The sequence below is a fragment of the Lepidochelys olivacea genome (assembly GCF_965140295.1).
Source record: "Lepidochelys olivacea isolate rLepOli2 genome assembly, chromosome: 1".
In the NCBI taxonomy this organism is placed as follows: Eukaryota; Metazoa; Chordata; order Testudines; family Cheloniidae; genus Lepidochelys; species Lepidochelys olivacea.
The window spans coordinates 1,800,881-1,815,497 of NC_140411.1; the positions used below are offsets into that span (position 1 = coordinate 1,800,881).

Genomic DNA, 14,617 nt, shown 5'->3' on the forward strand with positions numbered 1-14,617 from the left:
ATCTGAATGTACCCAACTGGACCACGACCCACCCCTCAACCTTTATCCTCCTCGGCATCTGAGGGCTGGAGGCAGTGCATGTCCGGATCTCCATCCCATTCTGCTCTGTCTACCTTCTGACCCTCCTGGGGAACAGCCTCCTCCTGGCTATTATCAAGACCGAGCCCAGCCTCCATGAGCCCATGTACTTTTTCCTTTCCATGCTGGCGCTCGCTGACCTGGTCATCTCCACCACCGCCCTACACAAAACCCTCTGCATTTTCTGGTTCTGCAACTGGGCTATTCACATCAACATTTGCCTAGCCCAGATTTTTTTGATTCACTCACTACCATGGAGTCCGGGTTCATGCTGGCCATGGCCTTTGATAGCTACATCGCTATCTGTTATCGGCTGCGACACTCACACATCCTGACCAATTGGTCCATAGCCATCACAATACAATTTCCCCAATACCCATCACATGTGCAACACATGACCCTGTGAAAATATCCCTCTCACTTTCCTTGTTCCACTAACGTCACCTGCAATTTCTGTTTGTCAGACCTCAGTCTCATACACATTACTGGATCAACAGACTTTTGCCAAAGTATCTGGGGAACCATTCATCCCATAAATCACCATCAACATCTTCATGGCAAATCTGGAAGTAATGTAGCCTCTTTGCAAACCGAGCACTGCCTGGATCAATCTTTGGGAAGGTGATTACGATGGTCTAGCTGTATATTCACACACTGGCAGTCTTGCTGTGTTACAGAAGCTTTTGTAGTCCATGTGATTGCTGGCCATGTAGTGACATTTCTCAGTAGGCCCAATTCACAATTTGCTGCTCTTTCACTCTAGTAATGTGTCCGCAGGAAGAAAGTTGCCAAAACTGACCCAGCACTGATGGGGAGGGATGCTGGGTCAGCTTTCAAAATCCTCACTCCTGATCTTGTACTGCCCCTTGATACAGAGCAGCTGCTGGAGACCAGGAACATTGAAAAGGGGAGCCCAGAATGCCTCAGCATTCCTCAGCCCTCCCATATTGCACATGATCGTTACAGCAAACACACCCCGGCCTTGCAAAAGGGGTGGCTAAAACAATTCCTCTATTTTAGACAGCACAAGAGATACCCACTGTGATGAGTTCTCCCCCCTTGGGTGCCACATGGAACTGGGGTACAGTTTAGATCTCTGTCTCACCAATCCAGGGTCCCTCTTGCACTGTGAGGTTGTGGCAAGCTGAAAATCCCTCCAAGGTTGCACTCACACCAACATCCACAGGCAGGGACCACACCCAGCTGCGTTCATGAATCTCTGACCAACCACTCATGAACCCACCATCGGGAAGCTACAGCCAAAATACCCCCAGGTCTCCAGCCTAGGACACCAGAGCTGTACCATTCTGTCCTGGTCAAAAGCCTGACCAGTGTGAATTTATTATCCAGTCCACCCCTCCCTTGATGTGAAAAGGGTGATGCACAGGCTTCCATTAAAGGAGCTGAGGTTTTACTCATACTTCAAGCAAATCACACTGTTTTAATTAAAAAATAGAACACATATTTATTGACTACAGAAAGATAAAATTTAAGTGACTATAAGTAATAACAAACCGATCAAATATGGTTACCTAAAAAATAAAGGAAATCACAGTCTAAATCTCATATACTAAATAAGATTTGAACCAAACAGTGTCTCACCCTGTTGGATAGTACTGACAGTTGTCAGGGTTCCCTCCCCACTCTGAACTCTGGGATACAGATTAGGGGACTCGCATGAAAGACCCCTGAAGCTTATATGCTACCAGCTTATGTTAAAAACTTCCTGTCACAGAGTCCCTGGGCGGTGCTCGGGAACTGCTCCCTATGAAGCCAGTCAGGACTCTGGGGAAGTCTCCTCTCTGGGAGCAGCCTGTCTTCAGGACACACGGCTCACCTGGCTTCCACCTTCCTGGGTCTGACCTCGGAGCATTCAGCCTCCTCTGCCCCTCCGTGCGCTTCCCACAGCGAGTCCGCACAGGTGGGGTCCTGGGGAAGCCAGAGGGTCCTGCCCCCCAACTCCACAGTCAGATGTGACTCTCTGCCAGCCAGTAAAACAGAAGGTTTATTAGATGACAGGAACATGGTCTAAAACGGAGCTTGTAGGTGCAGAGAACAGGACCCCTCAGCTGGGTCCATTTTGTGGGGCAGTGAGCCAGACAACCATGTCTGCACTTCATTCCACATCCCCAGCCAGCCCCAAACTGACTCCCCCTCCAGCCCCTCCTCCTCTGGGCTTTGTCCCTTTCCTGGGCCAGGAGGTCACCTGATTCCTTTCTCCAACCCTTTAGCTCTTACCTTGCAGGGGTGAAGGGCCCAGGCCATCAGTTGCCAGAAAACAGGGTGTCGGCCATTCTCTGTGTCCAGACCCCTGCACACACCTGCCCTCTAGGGCTCTGCAATGGTCATAGACCCTTATCCCACCCCTAGATACTTAAGAACTGCATAAGGGAAACTGAGGTACCCCCAGAATATTCAGAGGAAACATTAAGAACAGTTCCGCTTCGTCACACTTCCCCAAGGTACAAATTACTTCCCTTGTCCTTGGACAGTATTGCTGCCACCACCAAGTGATTTACACAAAGTTTCAGGAAAAGGACCACTTGGAGTTCCTATTTCCCCAAAATCCTCCTCCCCCACTCTCCTTCACCTCCTTTCCTGGGGAGGCTTGAGAATAACATACAAACCAATTGCCTTTAATAAAAGTACAGACCAGACCCTTTATGCTTAGGACACTAAAATCAATCAGGTCCCTCTATTATAAAGAAAAAAGTAAAAGAAGCACCTCTGAAAAATCAGGATGGAAAGTAATTTTACAGGGTAATAAAAAAAGATTTAAAACACAGAGGATTCTCCTCTAGGCTCAACTTCAAAGTTACAAGAACAGGAATAAATCTCCCTCTTAGAACAGGGAAAATTCACAAGCTAAAACAAAAGATAATCTAACTCATTTCCTTGGTATTACTTACAATTTCTGTAGTTTTAGATGTATCATTTCAGTAGGAGCTGGGTTACGCGCTTGGTCTCTCTCTTTGTCCCGAGAGAGAACAAAACAAAGAGCACAAACAAAACCTCCCTCCCTCCCCCCCACCCACCCGCATCCCAGATTTGAAAGTATCTTCTTTCCCCATTGGTCCTTCTGGCCAGATGCCAACTAGGTTAATTGAACTGATTAACCCCTTACAGGTAAAGGAGGGATTTTATGCTACCCTTAGCTGTATGTTTATGACAACAGTCCATCAAGCTTCCATACACAGGCTAGAAATCCCATTAGCCAGGGACCATAGAATCATAGAATATCAGGGTTGGAAGGGACCCCAGAAGGTCATCTAGTCCAACCCCCTGCTCAAAGCAGGACCAATTCCCAGTTAAATCATCCCAGCCAGGGCTTTGTCAAGCCTGACCTTAAAAACCTCTAAGGAAGGAGATTCTACCACCTCCCTAGGTAACGCATTCCAGTGTTTCACCACCCTCTTAGTGAAAAAGTTTTTCCTAATATCCAATCTAAACCTCCCCCACTGCAACTTGAGACCATTACTCCTCGTTCTGTCATCTGCTACCATTGAGAACAGTCTAGAGCCATCCTCTTTGGAACCCCCTTTCAGGTAGTTGAAAGCAGCTATCAAATCCCCCCTCATTCTTCTCTTCTGCAGGCTAAACAATCCCAGCTCCCTCAGCCTCTCCTCATAACTCATGTGTTCCAGTCCCCTAATCATTTTTGTTGCCCTTCGCTGGACTCTCTCCAATTTATCCACATCCTTCTTGAAGTGTGGGGCCCAAAACTGGACACAGTACTCCAGATGAGGCCTCACCAATGTCGAATAGAGGGGAACGATCACGTCCCTCGATCTGCTCGCTATGCCCCTACTTATACATCCCAAAATGCCATTGGCCTTCTTGGCAACAAGGGCACACTGCTGACTCATATCCAGCTTCTCGTCCACTGTCACCCCTAGGTCCTTTTCCGCAGAACTGCTGCCTAGCCATTCGGTCCCTAGTCTGTAGCTGTGCATTGGGTTCTTCCGTCCTAAGTGCAGGACCCTGCACTTATCCTTATTGAATCTCATCAGATTTCTTTTGGCCCAATCCTCCAATTTGTCTAGGTCTTTCTGTATCCTATCCCTCCCCTCCAGCGTATCTACCACTCCTCCCAGTTTAGTATCATCCGCAAATTTGCTGAGAGTGCAATCCACACCATCCTCCAGATCATTTATGAAGATATTGAACAAAACTGGCCCCAGGACCGACCCTTGGGGTACTCCACTTGATACTGGCTGCCAACTAGATATGGAGCCATTGATCACTACCCATTGAGCCCGACAATCTAGCCAGCTTTCTACCCACCTTGTAGTGCATTCATCCAGCCCATACTTCCTTAACTTGCTGACAAGAATACTGTGGGAGACCGTGTCAAAAGCTTTGCTAAAGTCAAGAAACAATACATCCACTGCTTTCCCTTCATCCACAGAACCAGTAATCTCATCATAAAAGGCAATTAGATTAGTCAGGCATGACCTTCCCTTGGTGAATCCATGCTGGCTGTTCCTGATCACTTTCCTCTCATGCAAGTGCTTCAGGATTGATTCTTTGAGGACCTGCTCCATGATTTTTCCAGGGACTGAAGTGAGGCTGACTGGCCTGTAGTTCCCGGGATCCTCCTTCTTCCCTTCTTCCCTTCTTCCAGCAGTTCCCACAGTTCAGTCTTTGTTCTGCAGGTGTTTCCAGGTGTTCTTGTTTGGGGAGTGATGTCGCTGCCCCCTTTTATAGCTTTTTTCATATGATGGGAATCCATAGCTCCAAGCCAAGTTCCCAGCCCAGTGATTGGGAAAATACAGGTACCAAAATGGAGCTCAGTGTCATGTGCTTTAGTAAAATGCCCTTGCAAACTTCTCTGAGTCATAGCAGCCATTATCCATAAGCTGACTGAAGCATTCTCAGAAAGGCTTCCCAGGTGGAGGATGAGCTTCTCCTAAGGTCTATTGTTTTCCTTAATAGTCCATTACCTTGAATTGACCCTTCATAATCGGCTGTCTAGACTGAAAGCATCTTGCCTTGTGGGGGTCACCCAGGAGCAACCACATTTGGAATACAGATACATTGTGAATATTCATAGCTCCTGATACAAACGATACAGGCTCACGAATAGGATAATCCTATTCAGCAGATCAGAATATTTTGAAAAGATGCATCATAATTAACCACATCATAATCATACCACTGTGATGAATATGGGGAGCAGAGTGTCACACCCAGATCTAGGGAAACACAATTTGACACCTGCATGCCATTCCCTGCCTCAGTGTCCTCACCACCCTGGAGCATTCTTTGCGGTTTGGTCAGAGCCCTGGGACCACCACCTGCAGCTTCTGCCCTCTCCTCCAGCTGCAGTCTGTCTCTCCGCTGCAGCCAGAGCCCCGCAACCATAGATTCCCCTCTACTGCTCTTTTGCCTCTCTCCTCCCTCAGCTTCTTCTGACTCATCCAGTCTCTGTGTTTATAGAGGGACGGACCAACCCCTCCTCTCTCTGTTCCCCCGTCTGGGGAGGTTCCATTCCTTCCACGCCCTCCCCTCTGCAGAGACACTGGAGAAAACTGGCTTTTATCTAGAATATAATTACTCTTTTCTTCTGTCTGGGTGAGACCTTGTTGGGGCTGATGGTCTTTTATGACCAACCTATTGATAGACATACTTCCCTCCCAGAACTGAGCTAGAACACAGCAAGACTGACAGGGTCTCTCTCTCTCTCTCCACAGAGTTAGTGACAGAATGAGAATACACATTAAAATTATAAGCCTCACCAGTGTCCCTTAAGTGACTTGCCACAAGATGCCAGAACATGTTAATATTAGAGCTGACAGAGTTTAATATTTGTTTAATTTTCTGTTGTTTATATATGAATTAGATACAGTGCTCCTGTCTGCTAATTGCTAAGTCATCAGCCAAAAAATCTAAAGCTTTCAAGAGCTAAGGTAGCCTCCGGAATCACGGTTAAAGTTGCCACTCCCACCGAAATCTGAAATGGCTTCCTTATAGATCTTGGGGGGGAGGGAGGTGGAAATGATCCAGCGAGTGACAGTGGGAGGGAAGGAGAGGATCAATCACCAGGAGTGGTGCCTTAGGTTGAAGAAGCAGAGGAAGGGGTGAGACTTGACAGAAGTGGTGGAGCAAGGGACAGGGCTTTGGAAATCCAGTGACCAACAATTACAAATGTGACAACCTATGAGTTAATGAGTTGTACACAGACCGATTCCCCAATTTGTCAGGCTGACACAGCACAGTAGGGTCGGGGAAGGATTTAATGTCTATGTGAGTGTCCAGTAGATGATTCAGGAAAGAGGGCTCAGCACCATGTCCCCAGACAGCTCTGCATGGAGGCTGGTTTTAGAGCCAGACCACCAGGAGAAAACTTTAGGTCCTTTATGAGGAAAGAGCCAGAGCAGCCTGTTCCTGATCTGTTTGGTCTTCAAACCATAGATAAGGGGGTTTAGCATGGGGGATACAAGGATGTGCATGTTGGCACTGAGAACGTGGAAATGCAGGGGCACATTCTGGGCAAACCGGTGTGTGAGGATGAAGAAAAGACCTGGGATGTAAAAGGCTAATGTGGCAAACACGTGGGAGCTGCAGGTCCAAAACGTCTTCAACCAGGCGTCCTTTGTGGGGAGGCTGAAGATGGCTCTGAGAATCTGTGTGTAGGACAGGGCAATCAAAAACACATCCACACCAGTGATGAGGAAAATCAGAGAGAAGCCATAGTAATTATTGACACGGATGTCAGCACAGGCCAACTTCACCATGGATATGTGCTCACAGTAGGTATGGGGGATGATGTTGGTTCTGTGATACGGGCACCGCCTCGCCAGGAAGGGATTGGGCAGTACGAGCATGCTGCTGCGCAGTACCACGGCCAGGCCTAGCTTGGCCACCGCCGCGTTTGTCAGGATGGTGGAATGTCTCAGGGGATGGCAGATGGCCACGTAGCGATCCAAAGCCATGGCCACTAAGATCCCAGACTCCATCGCTGAGAAGCAGTGAATGAAGTACAGCTGGGCGAGGCAGGCACTGAAATCGATCTCCCTGGAATTGAACCAGAAGATGCTCAGCATTTTGGGCACGGTGGATGTAGACAGGGCCAGGTCGGTGACGGCCAGCATGCAGAGGAAATAGAACATGGGCCCATGGAGGCTCGGCTCTATCTTCACAATCAATAGGATGGTGAAGTTCCCCAAGATGGCTAAGGCATAGATCGCACAGAAGGGGATGGAGATCCAGACATGGGCCGCCTCCAGGCCAGGAATGCCCAGCAGGATGAAGGTGGAGGGGTTGGTGAAGTCAGTTGTGTTGGAATCAGACATGGAGTAGAGGAGAAGATGTCCAACTCTAAGGCAGAACGGTGTCTCCTGCACGCACCATACGTTTCCCTGACTTCCTCTATGTGCCCAGGGTATAGGGTGATGGTTGCAGTACAAATGCCTGGTTGGAGAGACAATGTTAATATGAGAGACTATATGCACTAGTGGAGGATGTTCTCATGGGTGAAGCAGATTGGTCACTCATCATACACTGAAAAATGACATTTCCATAATTCAGATAAATGAATTGTGAACCCCTGACCCTACACATGCCAATTCCATATTCAGTGGTGCTCCATATATCAATAATTCCTATTTGTCTTGGTGTGGGAAACCTTAATAGACACCAGCAGGAAGCATGAGGGTGGATACTGGTTATACCTCATTGTTCCTTAATGCAACGAAACCCAGACTAGAGAGTTCATGCTGTAGGGAGTTCTCCATTCACCTGGTAGCTCAAAAACTGAAGTGGAAAAAATCAAAGCTTTGCCAAGACATGTGCTCATGGCAAACATCCCAATAGAACATACCTCAGGGAGAAGACCTGTCATCTCAATGGAAACACCTGCTCTTTCGAAGCAGTGGCCAAAACAAAGAGAATGCCTTCGGAATTGGATGGAAAATAACCTACTCTGGATATGTGCTCAGTTTTGGTTGCCCAGTCTCTATAAAGGGTATAGCAGAGAGAAAGGGGGTTTCTGAGGGCTTGTCTGCATTATCCACTGGATCGACGGGCAGCGATCGATCCAGCAGGGGTCGGTTTATTGCATCTAGACACGATAAATCGACTGCTGAGTGCTCTCCCGTCGACTCCGATACTCGACCAGGGCAAGAGGTGCAGGTGCAGTCGACGGGAGAGCGTCAGCCATCGACTTAGCACAGTAAAGACACCGTAGTAAGTTAAACTAAGTACGTCAACTTCAGCTACGTTATTCACATAGATGAAGTTGCGTAAGTTAAATCAATCCCCCCCGCAGTGTAGACCAGGCCTGAGACAGGCTAGGAGAATGGGGGAGGTTGCCATATGCAGAGAGACTGAAAAGACTGTCACTCTTTAGAGAAAAGAGAAAGAAGGGGGTATATGAAAGAGGAGAGGAAAATAAACAGTGAAACTGATTGTGTTGAAATGGACAAACAGAGAACAGCTCCCAACCCGTAATATGTACAGATAGTGCTTCAAAAGGCTCCTTCCTCAAAGCTGAGGCAAATTATCAGGAAAACTGTTTGGGAGGAAAATTTCAGACAGAAAAATGGGAATGAAACTCGGGAGTTCCTTAAGAAGACTTTCTTACATATCTAAAAAGCAATGATAAATCAAGAATGTGGACAACTTTCACTAAAAATCCGATCCAGTGGCAAAGTGAAGGTATCAACTGCAGGGAGGAGGCAAGCATTGCACAACAAATGGGGGGGAAAGGAATACATATAGAAAGCAATACAAATTGCACTTTTTGAAAATGATAAGGGATGTTAAAGACATCAGAGAAAAATCCATATTTGGCCCGGCTACGGACGACAAAAAAAGAAAATATCCCATCCAGGGCTTTGTCAAACCAGGCCTTAAATACCTCTAAGGAAGGAGATTCCACCACCTCACTAGGGAACCCATTCCAGTGTTTCACCACCCTCCTAGTGAAATAGAGTTTCCTAATATCCAACCTAAACCTCCCCCACTGCAACTTGAGACCATTACTCCTTGTTATGTCATCTGCTACCACTGAGAACAGCCCAGCTCCATCACCTTTGGAATCCTGCTTCATGTACTTGAAGGCTGCTATCAAATCCCCCTTCACTCTCCTCTTCTGCAAACTAAATAACCCCAGTTCCCTCAGCCTCTCCTCGTAACGCATGTTCTCCAGACCCCTAATTATCTAGATTGCCCTCAACTGGACTCTCTCCAGTTTGTCCACTTCCCTTCTGTGGTGGGTGGTGAAGCACTGGAATGTGTTCCCTAGGGAGGTGATGGAAACTCCATCCTTAGAGGTTCTTAAGGCCAGGCTTGACAAATCCCTGGCTGGGATGATACAGTTGGTGTTCGTCCCACTTTGTGCAGGGGGTTGGACTAGATGACCTCTTGAGGTCTCTTCCAACCCTAATATTCTATGATTCTAATTAATGGGTGTGCAGAGCAGAAAGGGCCACAGACTTATTCTCAGTCCCATCCTGCCCATTCTCAATTCCATCACGATCATGTTGCACTCCGTCTGGCGAGCAGCAAGAGATGGGTACCTGTGAATCCTGAGATGGAAGTGTCTTCTCTGGGAATTCCCTTCAGCTAGCCGTGTCCCACACCTCTCTCACCCCAGCATATGCAGCAGCATCCCATGCCGAGAGCCAACACAAGGGTATGCACCGTTTATAATATAGCTCTGTGCAATCCCAGGGGGGTTCACTCAGCCTCTCGCAAATAGTCTGAATGTAAACAGGCTGGGGAGCAGCTTGTCTGCACTCTATATACAGCTTCGGGAGTAAACACTAATTAAATGAACTTCCCAAGGGAAGATAAGAACTTCTGAGCTCTCCACTGAGCCCGAGAGGAATTGGCTGCTCTGTGCACTTGTGTATTTTTAAAAATTATGGATGATTAGTAAAAAAGTTAGGGATAATACCTAGGTCTCCATAGGATTTCAAACACTGAAAATACCCAGGACAGATGGGCAGATAGGAGACAGATAGATCAGGAGAAAGATGACTGAGGGGAGACACAAACACTTTCTGCAGACACACTGCACTTTCTGCAATCACTACGGTATCAGAGACGAGTAATTCTCATCAGTAACTATCATCAGACTGACAGGTTTCAGAGTCGCAGCCGTGTTCGTCTATATCTGTAAAAAGAACAGGAGGACTTGTGGCACCTTAGAGACTAACACATTTATTTGAGCATAAGCTTTCGTGAGCTGCAGCTCACTTCATCGGATGCATTCAATGAGCTGTAGCTCATGAAAGCTTATGCTCAAATAAATGTGTTAGTCTCTAAGGTGCCACAAGTCCTCCTGTTCTTTTATGATCATACTGTGCAGCACCTTTAATCGAAGGATCTTGAAAACACCTAGCAAAGGAAAGTCACTCTGAACATATCTCCATCTTACAGAGAGATAAACTGAGTCACTGGTTGATCTGACTTGGCCAAGGTCACACAGAGAATACCAGACAGAACCCAGGAGTCCTGACTTCCTTGCCATAACAACTGTCTCTCCATCAGTAACTGAGCGCATGACAAGAAGGGAACAGACTCGTGGTCTAACAGGGGCTGTTCGTTGGATGGCTACGATTGACGGCCCAGGGATGCAACCTGTATCTGGGGTACTGCTAAACCCTCTGGCCTACCAGTCTGGGCCCCTCTCACACGGTGAGGCTGTGAACAGATGCACTTGCACTTACACACCCATACACAGGCAGGGACACACCCAGCTGCGGTTACACGAATACTTTCACGAGCCACTCACAAACCAAAAATAGAGAGGGTCTAGCAGTTCCCCCAGCTGCCCAGCCTAGGACCCCAGAGCTGTACTGCCTGGCCCTTGTCAGAAGCCTGACCAGTGTAAGTTTATTACCCAGTCTGCCCCTCCCTCATTGTGGAGAGGACAATGCACCGGCCCTGGTTCCTGAGCAGATTTCCCTTTGCCTTTCTCTGCATACCACATTTCTTCCATATCCCTAAGCATATTTGTTCCCCATTTATGAAACTTTTCCCAATTTGATATACCTTTTTTTGAAATGGGGCAACCCGTATCTGCGTATAATTTTCACTATGTGGTCGTACCATGGATATTAATGGAGACAATATGATATTTTCAGTCTTTTTATCTATTCCTTTCAGAATGATTCCCACCATTCTGTTTGCTTTTTTGACGGCTGCTGCACACTGAATGGATGTTTTCAGAGAACTATCCACAATGACTCCCAGATCTCTTTCTTGAGTGGTAACAGAGCATTTAGACCCCATCATTGTATATGTATATTTGGGATTATGTTCTCTATGTGCGTTACTTTGCAGAGAAGGTCACACGGCCCCTCTTAGTTTCCTGCAGGAGTGTTTATCACTGAGTAATGCAGTGGCCATGTGCCCAAGGCCCTCTTTAGGTTTTCACCACACAATTCTCAACTATTGCAAACACTGTCATGTTACCCACAGGTGTTCTTGCAGAGTTCTGTTGTACCTTTTAACCCTTTGTAAATCAGCTGAGTCATCTCAAAATTCAGCAAGTGTGCCCTTTCTGGGTCTCTAGAAAACCTCTCTTTGTATGTGTGCAGCATTGTTAACCATTGTGCTTTTCCAACTGGTGATAACAACACGGTTATTCATCAACGCCATGAGGAGTTGTGCCTCAGTTTCTCTTCCACACAGCAGCCTAGGTATATTATGGCTTCCCTGCTATGACAAGATTTGAGCTTGGTTCCAGGTGTTCGCTGAGAAACAGTATCCCCAACAAGAAAAGGAGGACTTGTGGCACCTTAGAGACTAACCAATTTATTAGAGCATAAGCTTTCGTGAGCTACAGCTCACTTCATCAGATGCATATCGTGGAAACTGCAGCAGACTTTATATATACACAGAGAATATGAACCAATACCTCCTCCCACCCCACTGTCCTGCTGGTAATAGCTTATCTAAAGTGATCATCAGGTGGGCCATTTCCAGCACAAATCCAGGTTTTCTCACCCTCCACCCCCCCACACAAATTCACTCTCCTGCTGGTGATAGCCCATCCAAAGTGACAACTCTTTACACAATGTGACAACTCTTTACACAATCCCCAACAGGGCTTATTGTTTATGACTCCTATCATGTCCAGAAGCTTTTCGAAGACTCATGCATGTTACAACTTTTCATAGAATTTACCATCACTAACAAATTCTTTGTTATAAGGTTCACCATTAGCAACAAACTTTGCATCATGAGATTGAACAATAAAACCAAATACTTTGTCACAGATTGTTGTTTCCAAGTATTTTTATTATACCACGCCTTCTGCTTAGACAGTTTGGTTTCTTCAATAGATATTGTATCTTTCAACTCCTCTCTAAACCTAAATATGTGTTTAGTTACTGGTTTCCTTTCCCCTCAGTGTCCTCTTCAATAGGAATCTCAGTCTATGGTCAAGTCTGGGGTCTTGGTGAGGTAAGCTTGTAAGGGGACATTGCATGTTGGCCTTCCCTGTGATTCCCACTCCAAGCACTGGGACCTTTCCCACCCCTTTCCTAGCAAGTCGTGATCTGTACTCTCTGGAATAAGAGGTGTGTCTTCTCCCAGCACCTATTTCATAGCTTCTTTCTATATCTTCCCACCCAGGAAATTTCCTCCTCCCCTCTGTCAGGTTGGTCATTATCATTTTCACAGACAACCATTTATTCTGTAGGATCTATATCCTGTCTTAAAGAAAGAGAGTTAGTTCACAAGAACGTCAAAAACAAAGTCCTGAAAAGTCGAGACCTGGATTGAGGTCCTCTCCGTTACCCCTCTCTCTATCCACAAGAAGTCATAGAATCATAGAATATCAGGGTTGGAAGGGACCTCAGGAGGTCATCTAGTCCCACCCCCTGCTCAAAGCAGGACCGATCCCCAATTAAATCATCCCAGCCACGGCTTTGTCAAGCCTGACCTTAAAAAATTTAAGGAAGGTGATTCCACCACCTCCCTAGGTAACGCATTCCAGTGTTTCACCACCCTCCTAGTGAAAAAGTTTTGCCTAATATCCAACCTAAATCTCCCCCACTGCAACTTGAGACCATTACTCCTTGTCCTGTCCTCTTCTACCACTGTGAATAGTCTAGAACCATCCTCTTTGGAACCACCTTTCAGGTAGTTGAAAGCAGCTATCAAATCCCACCTCATTCTTCTCTTCTGTAGACTAAACAATCCCAGTTCCCTCAGCCTCTCCTCATAAGTCATGTGTTCCAGTCCCCAAATAATTTTTGTTGCCCTCCGCTGGATTCTTTCCAATTTTCCACATCCTTCTTGTAATATGGGTCCCAAAACTGGACACAGTACTCCAGATGAGGACTCAGCAATGTCAAATAGAGGGGAATGATCACGTCCCTTGATCTGCTGGCAATGCCCCTACTTATACGTCCCAAAATGCCATTGGCCTTCTTAGCAACAAGGGCACACTGTTGACTCATATCCAGCTTCTCGTCCACTGTAACCCTTAGGTCCTTTTCTGCAGAACTCCTGCCTAGCCATTCTGTCCCTAGTCTGTAGTGGTACATTGGATTCTTCCGTCCTAAGTGCAGAACTCTGCACTTGTCCTTGTTGAACCTGATCAGATTTCTTTTGGCCCAATCCTCCAATTTGTCTAGGTCCCTCTGTATCCTATCCCTACCCTCCAGTGTATCTACCACTCCTCCCAGTTTAGTGTCATCTGCAAACTTGCTGAGGGTGCAATCCACACCATCCTCCAGGTCATTTATGAAGATATTGAACAAAACCGGCCCCAGGACCAACCCCTGGGGCACTCCACTTGATACTGGCTGCCAACTAGACATGGAGCCATTGATCACTACCCGTTGAGCCCGACAATCTAGCCATCTTTCTACCCACCTTATAGTCCATTCATTCAGTCCATACTTCTTTAACTTGCTGGCAAGAATACTGTGGGAGATTGTGTCAAAAGCTTTACTAAAGTCAAGGAATAACATGTTCACTGCTTTCCCTTCATCCACAGAACCAGTAATCTCATCATAGAAGGCAATTAGATTAGTCAGGCATGACTTGCCCTTGGTGAATCCATGCTGACTGTTCCTGATCACTTTCCTCTCCTCTAAGTGCTTCAGAATTGATTCCTTGAGGACCTGCTCCATGATTTTTCAGGGGACTGAGGTGAGGCTGACTGGCCTGTAGTTCCCCAGATCCTCCTTCTTCCCCTTTTTAAAGATGGGCGCTAGATTAGCCTTTTTCCAGTCATCCGGGACTTCCCCGGCTCGCCATGAGTTTTCAAAGATAATGGAGAATGGTGCCGCAAACACATCCGCCAACTCCTTTAGCACTCTTGGATGCAGCGCATCTGGCCCCATGGACTTGTGCTCGTCCAGCTTTTCTAAATAGTCCTGAACCACTTCTTTCTCCACAGAGGGCTGGTCACCTCCTCCCCATGCCTTGCTGCCTAGTGCAGTAGTCTGGGAGCTGACCTTGTTCCTGAAGACAGAGGCAAAAAAAGTATTGAGTACATTAGCTTTTTCCACATCCTCTGTCTTTTTCCACATCTAGATTGCCTCCCTCATTCAGTAAGGGGCCCACACTTTCC

The 14,617-nt window shown here is 46.8% G+C and overlaps 1 protein-coding gene across 1 annotated transcript; it reads right to left on the bottom strand.

Moving 5' to 3' along the window:
• Positions 1-6,344: 6,344 nt before the first annotated feature.
• On the bottom strand, positions 6,345-7,373 carry LOC311514433 (olfactory receptor 52E4-like; the record flags this gene model as incomplete). Its single annotated transcript, XM_084616985.1, has 1 exon — positions 6,345-7,373. One exon carries the CDS (start codon positions 7,371-7,373, stop codon positions 6,345-6,347), a length of 1,029 nt encoding a protein of 342 aa, XP_084473111.1.
• Between the last annotated feature and the right edge of the window lie 7,244 nt (positions 7,374-14,617).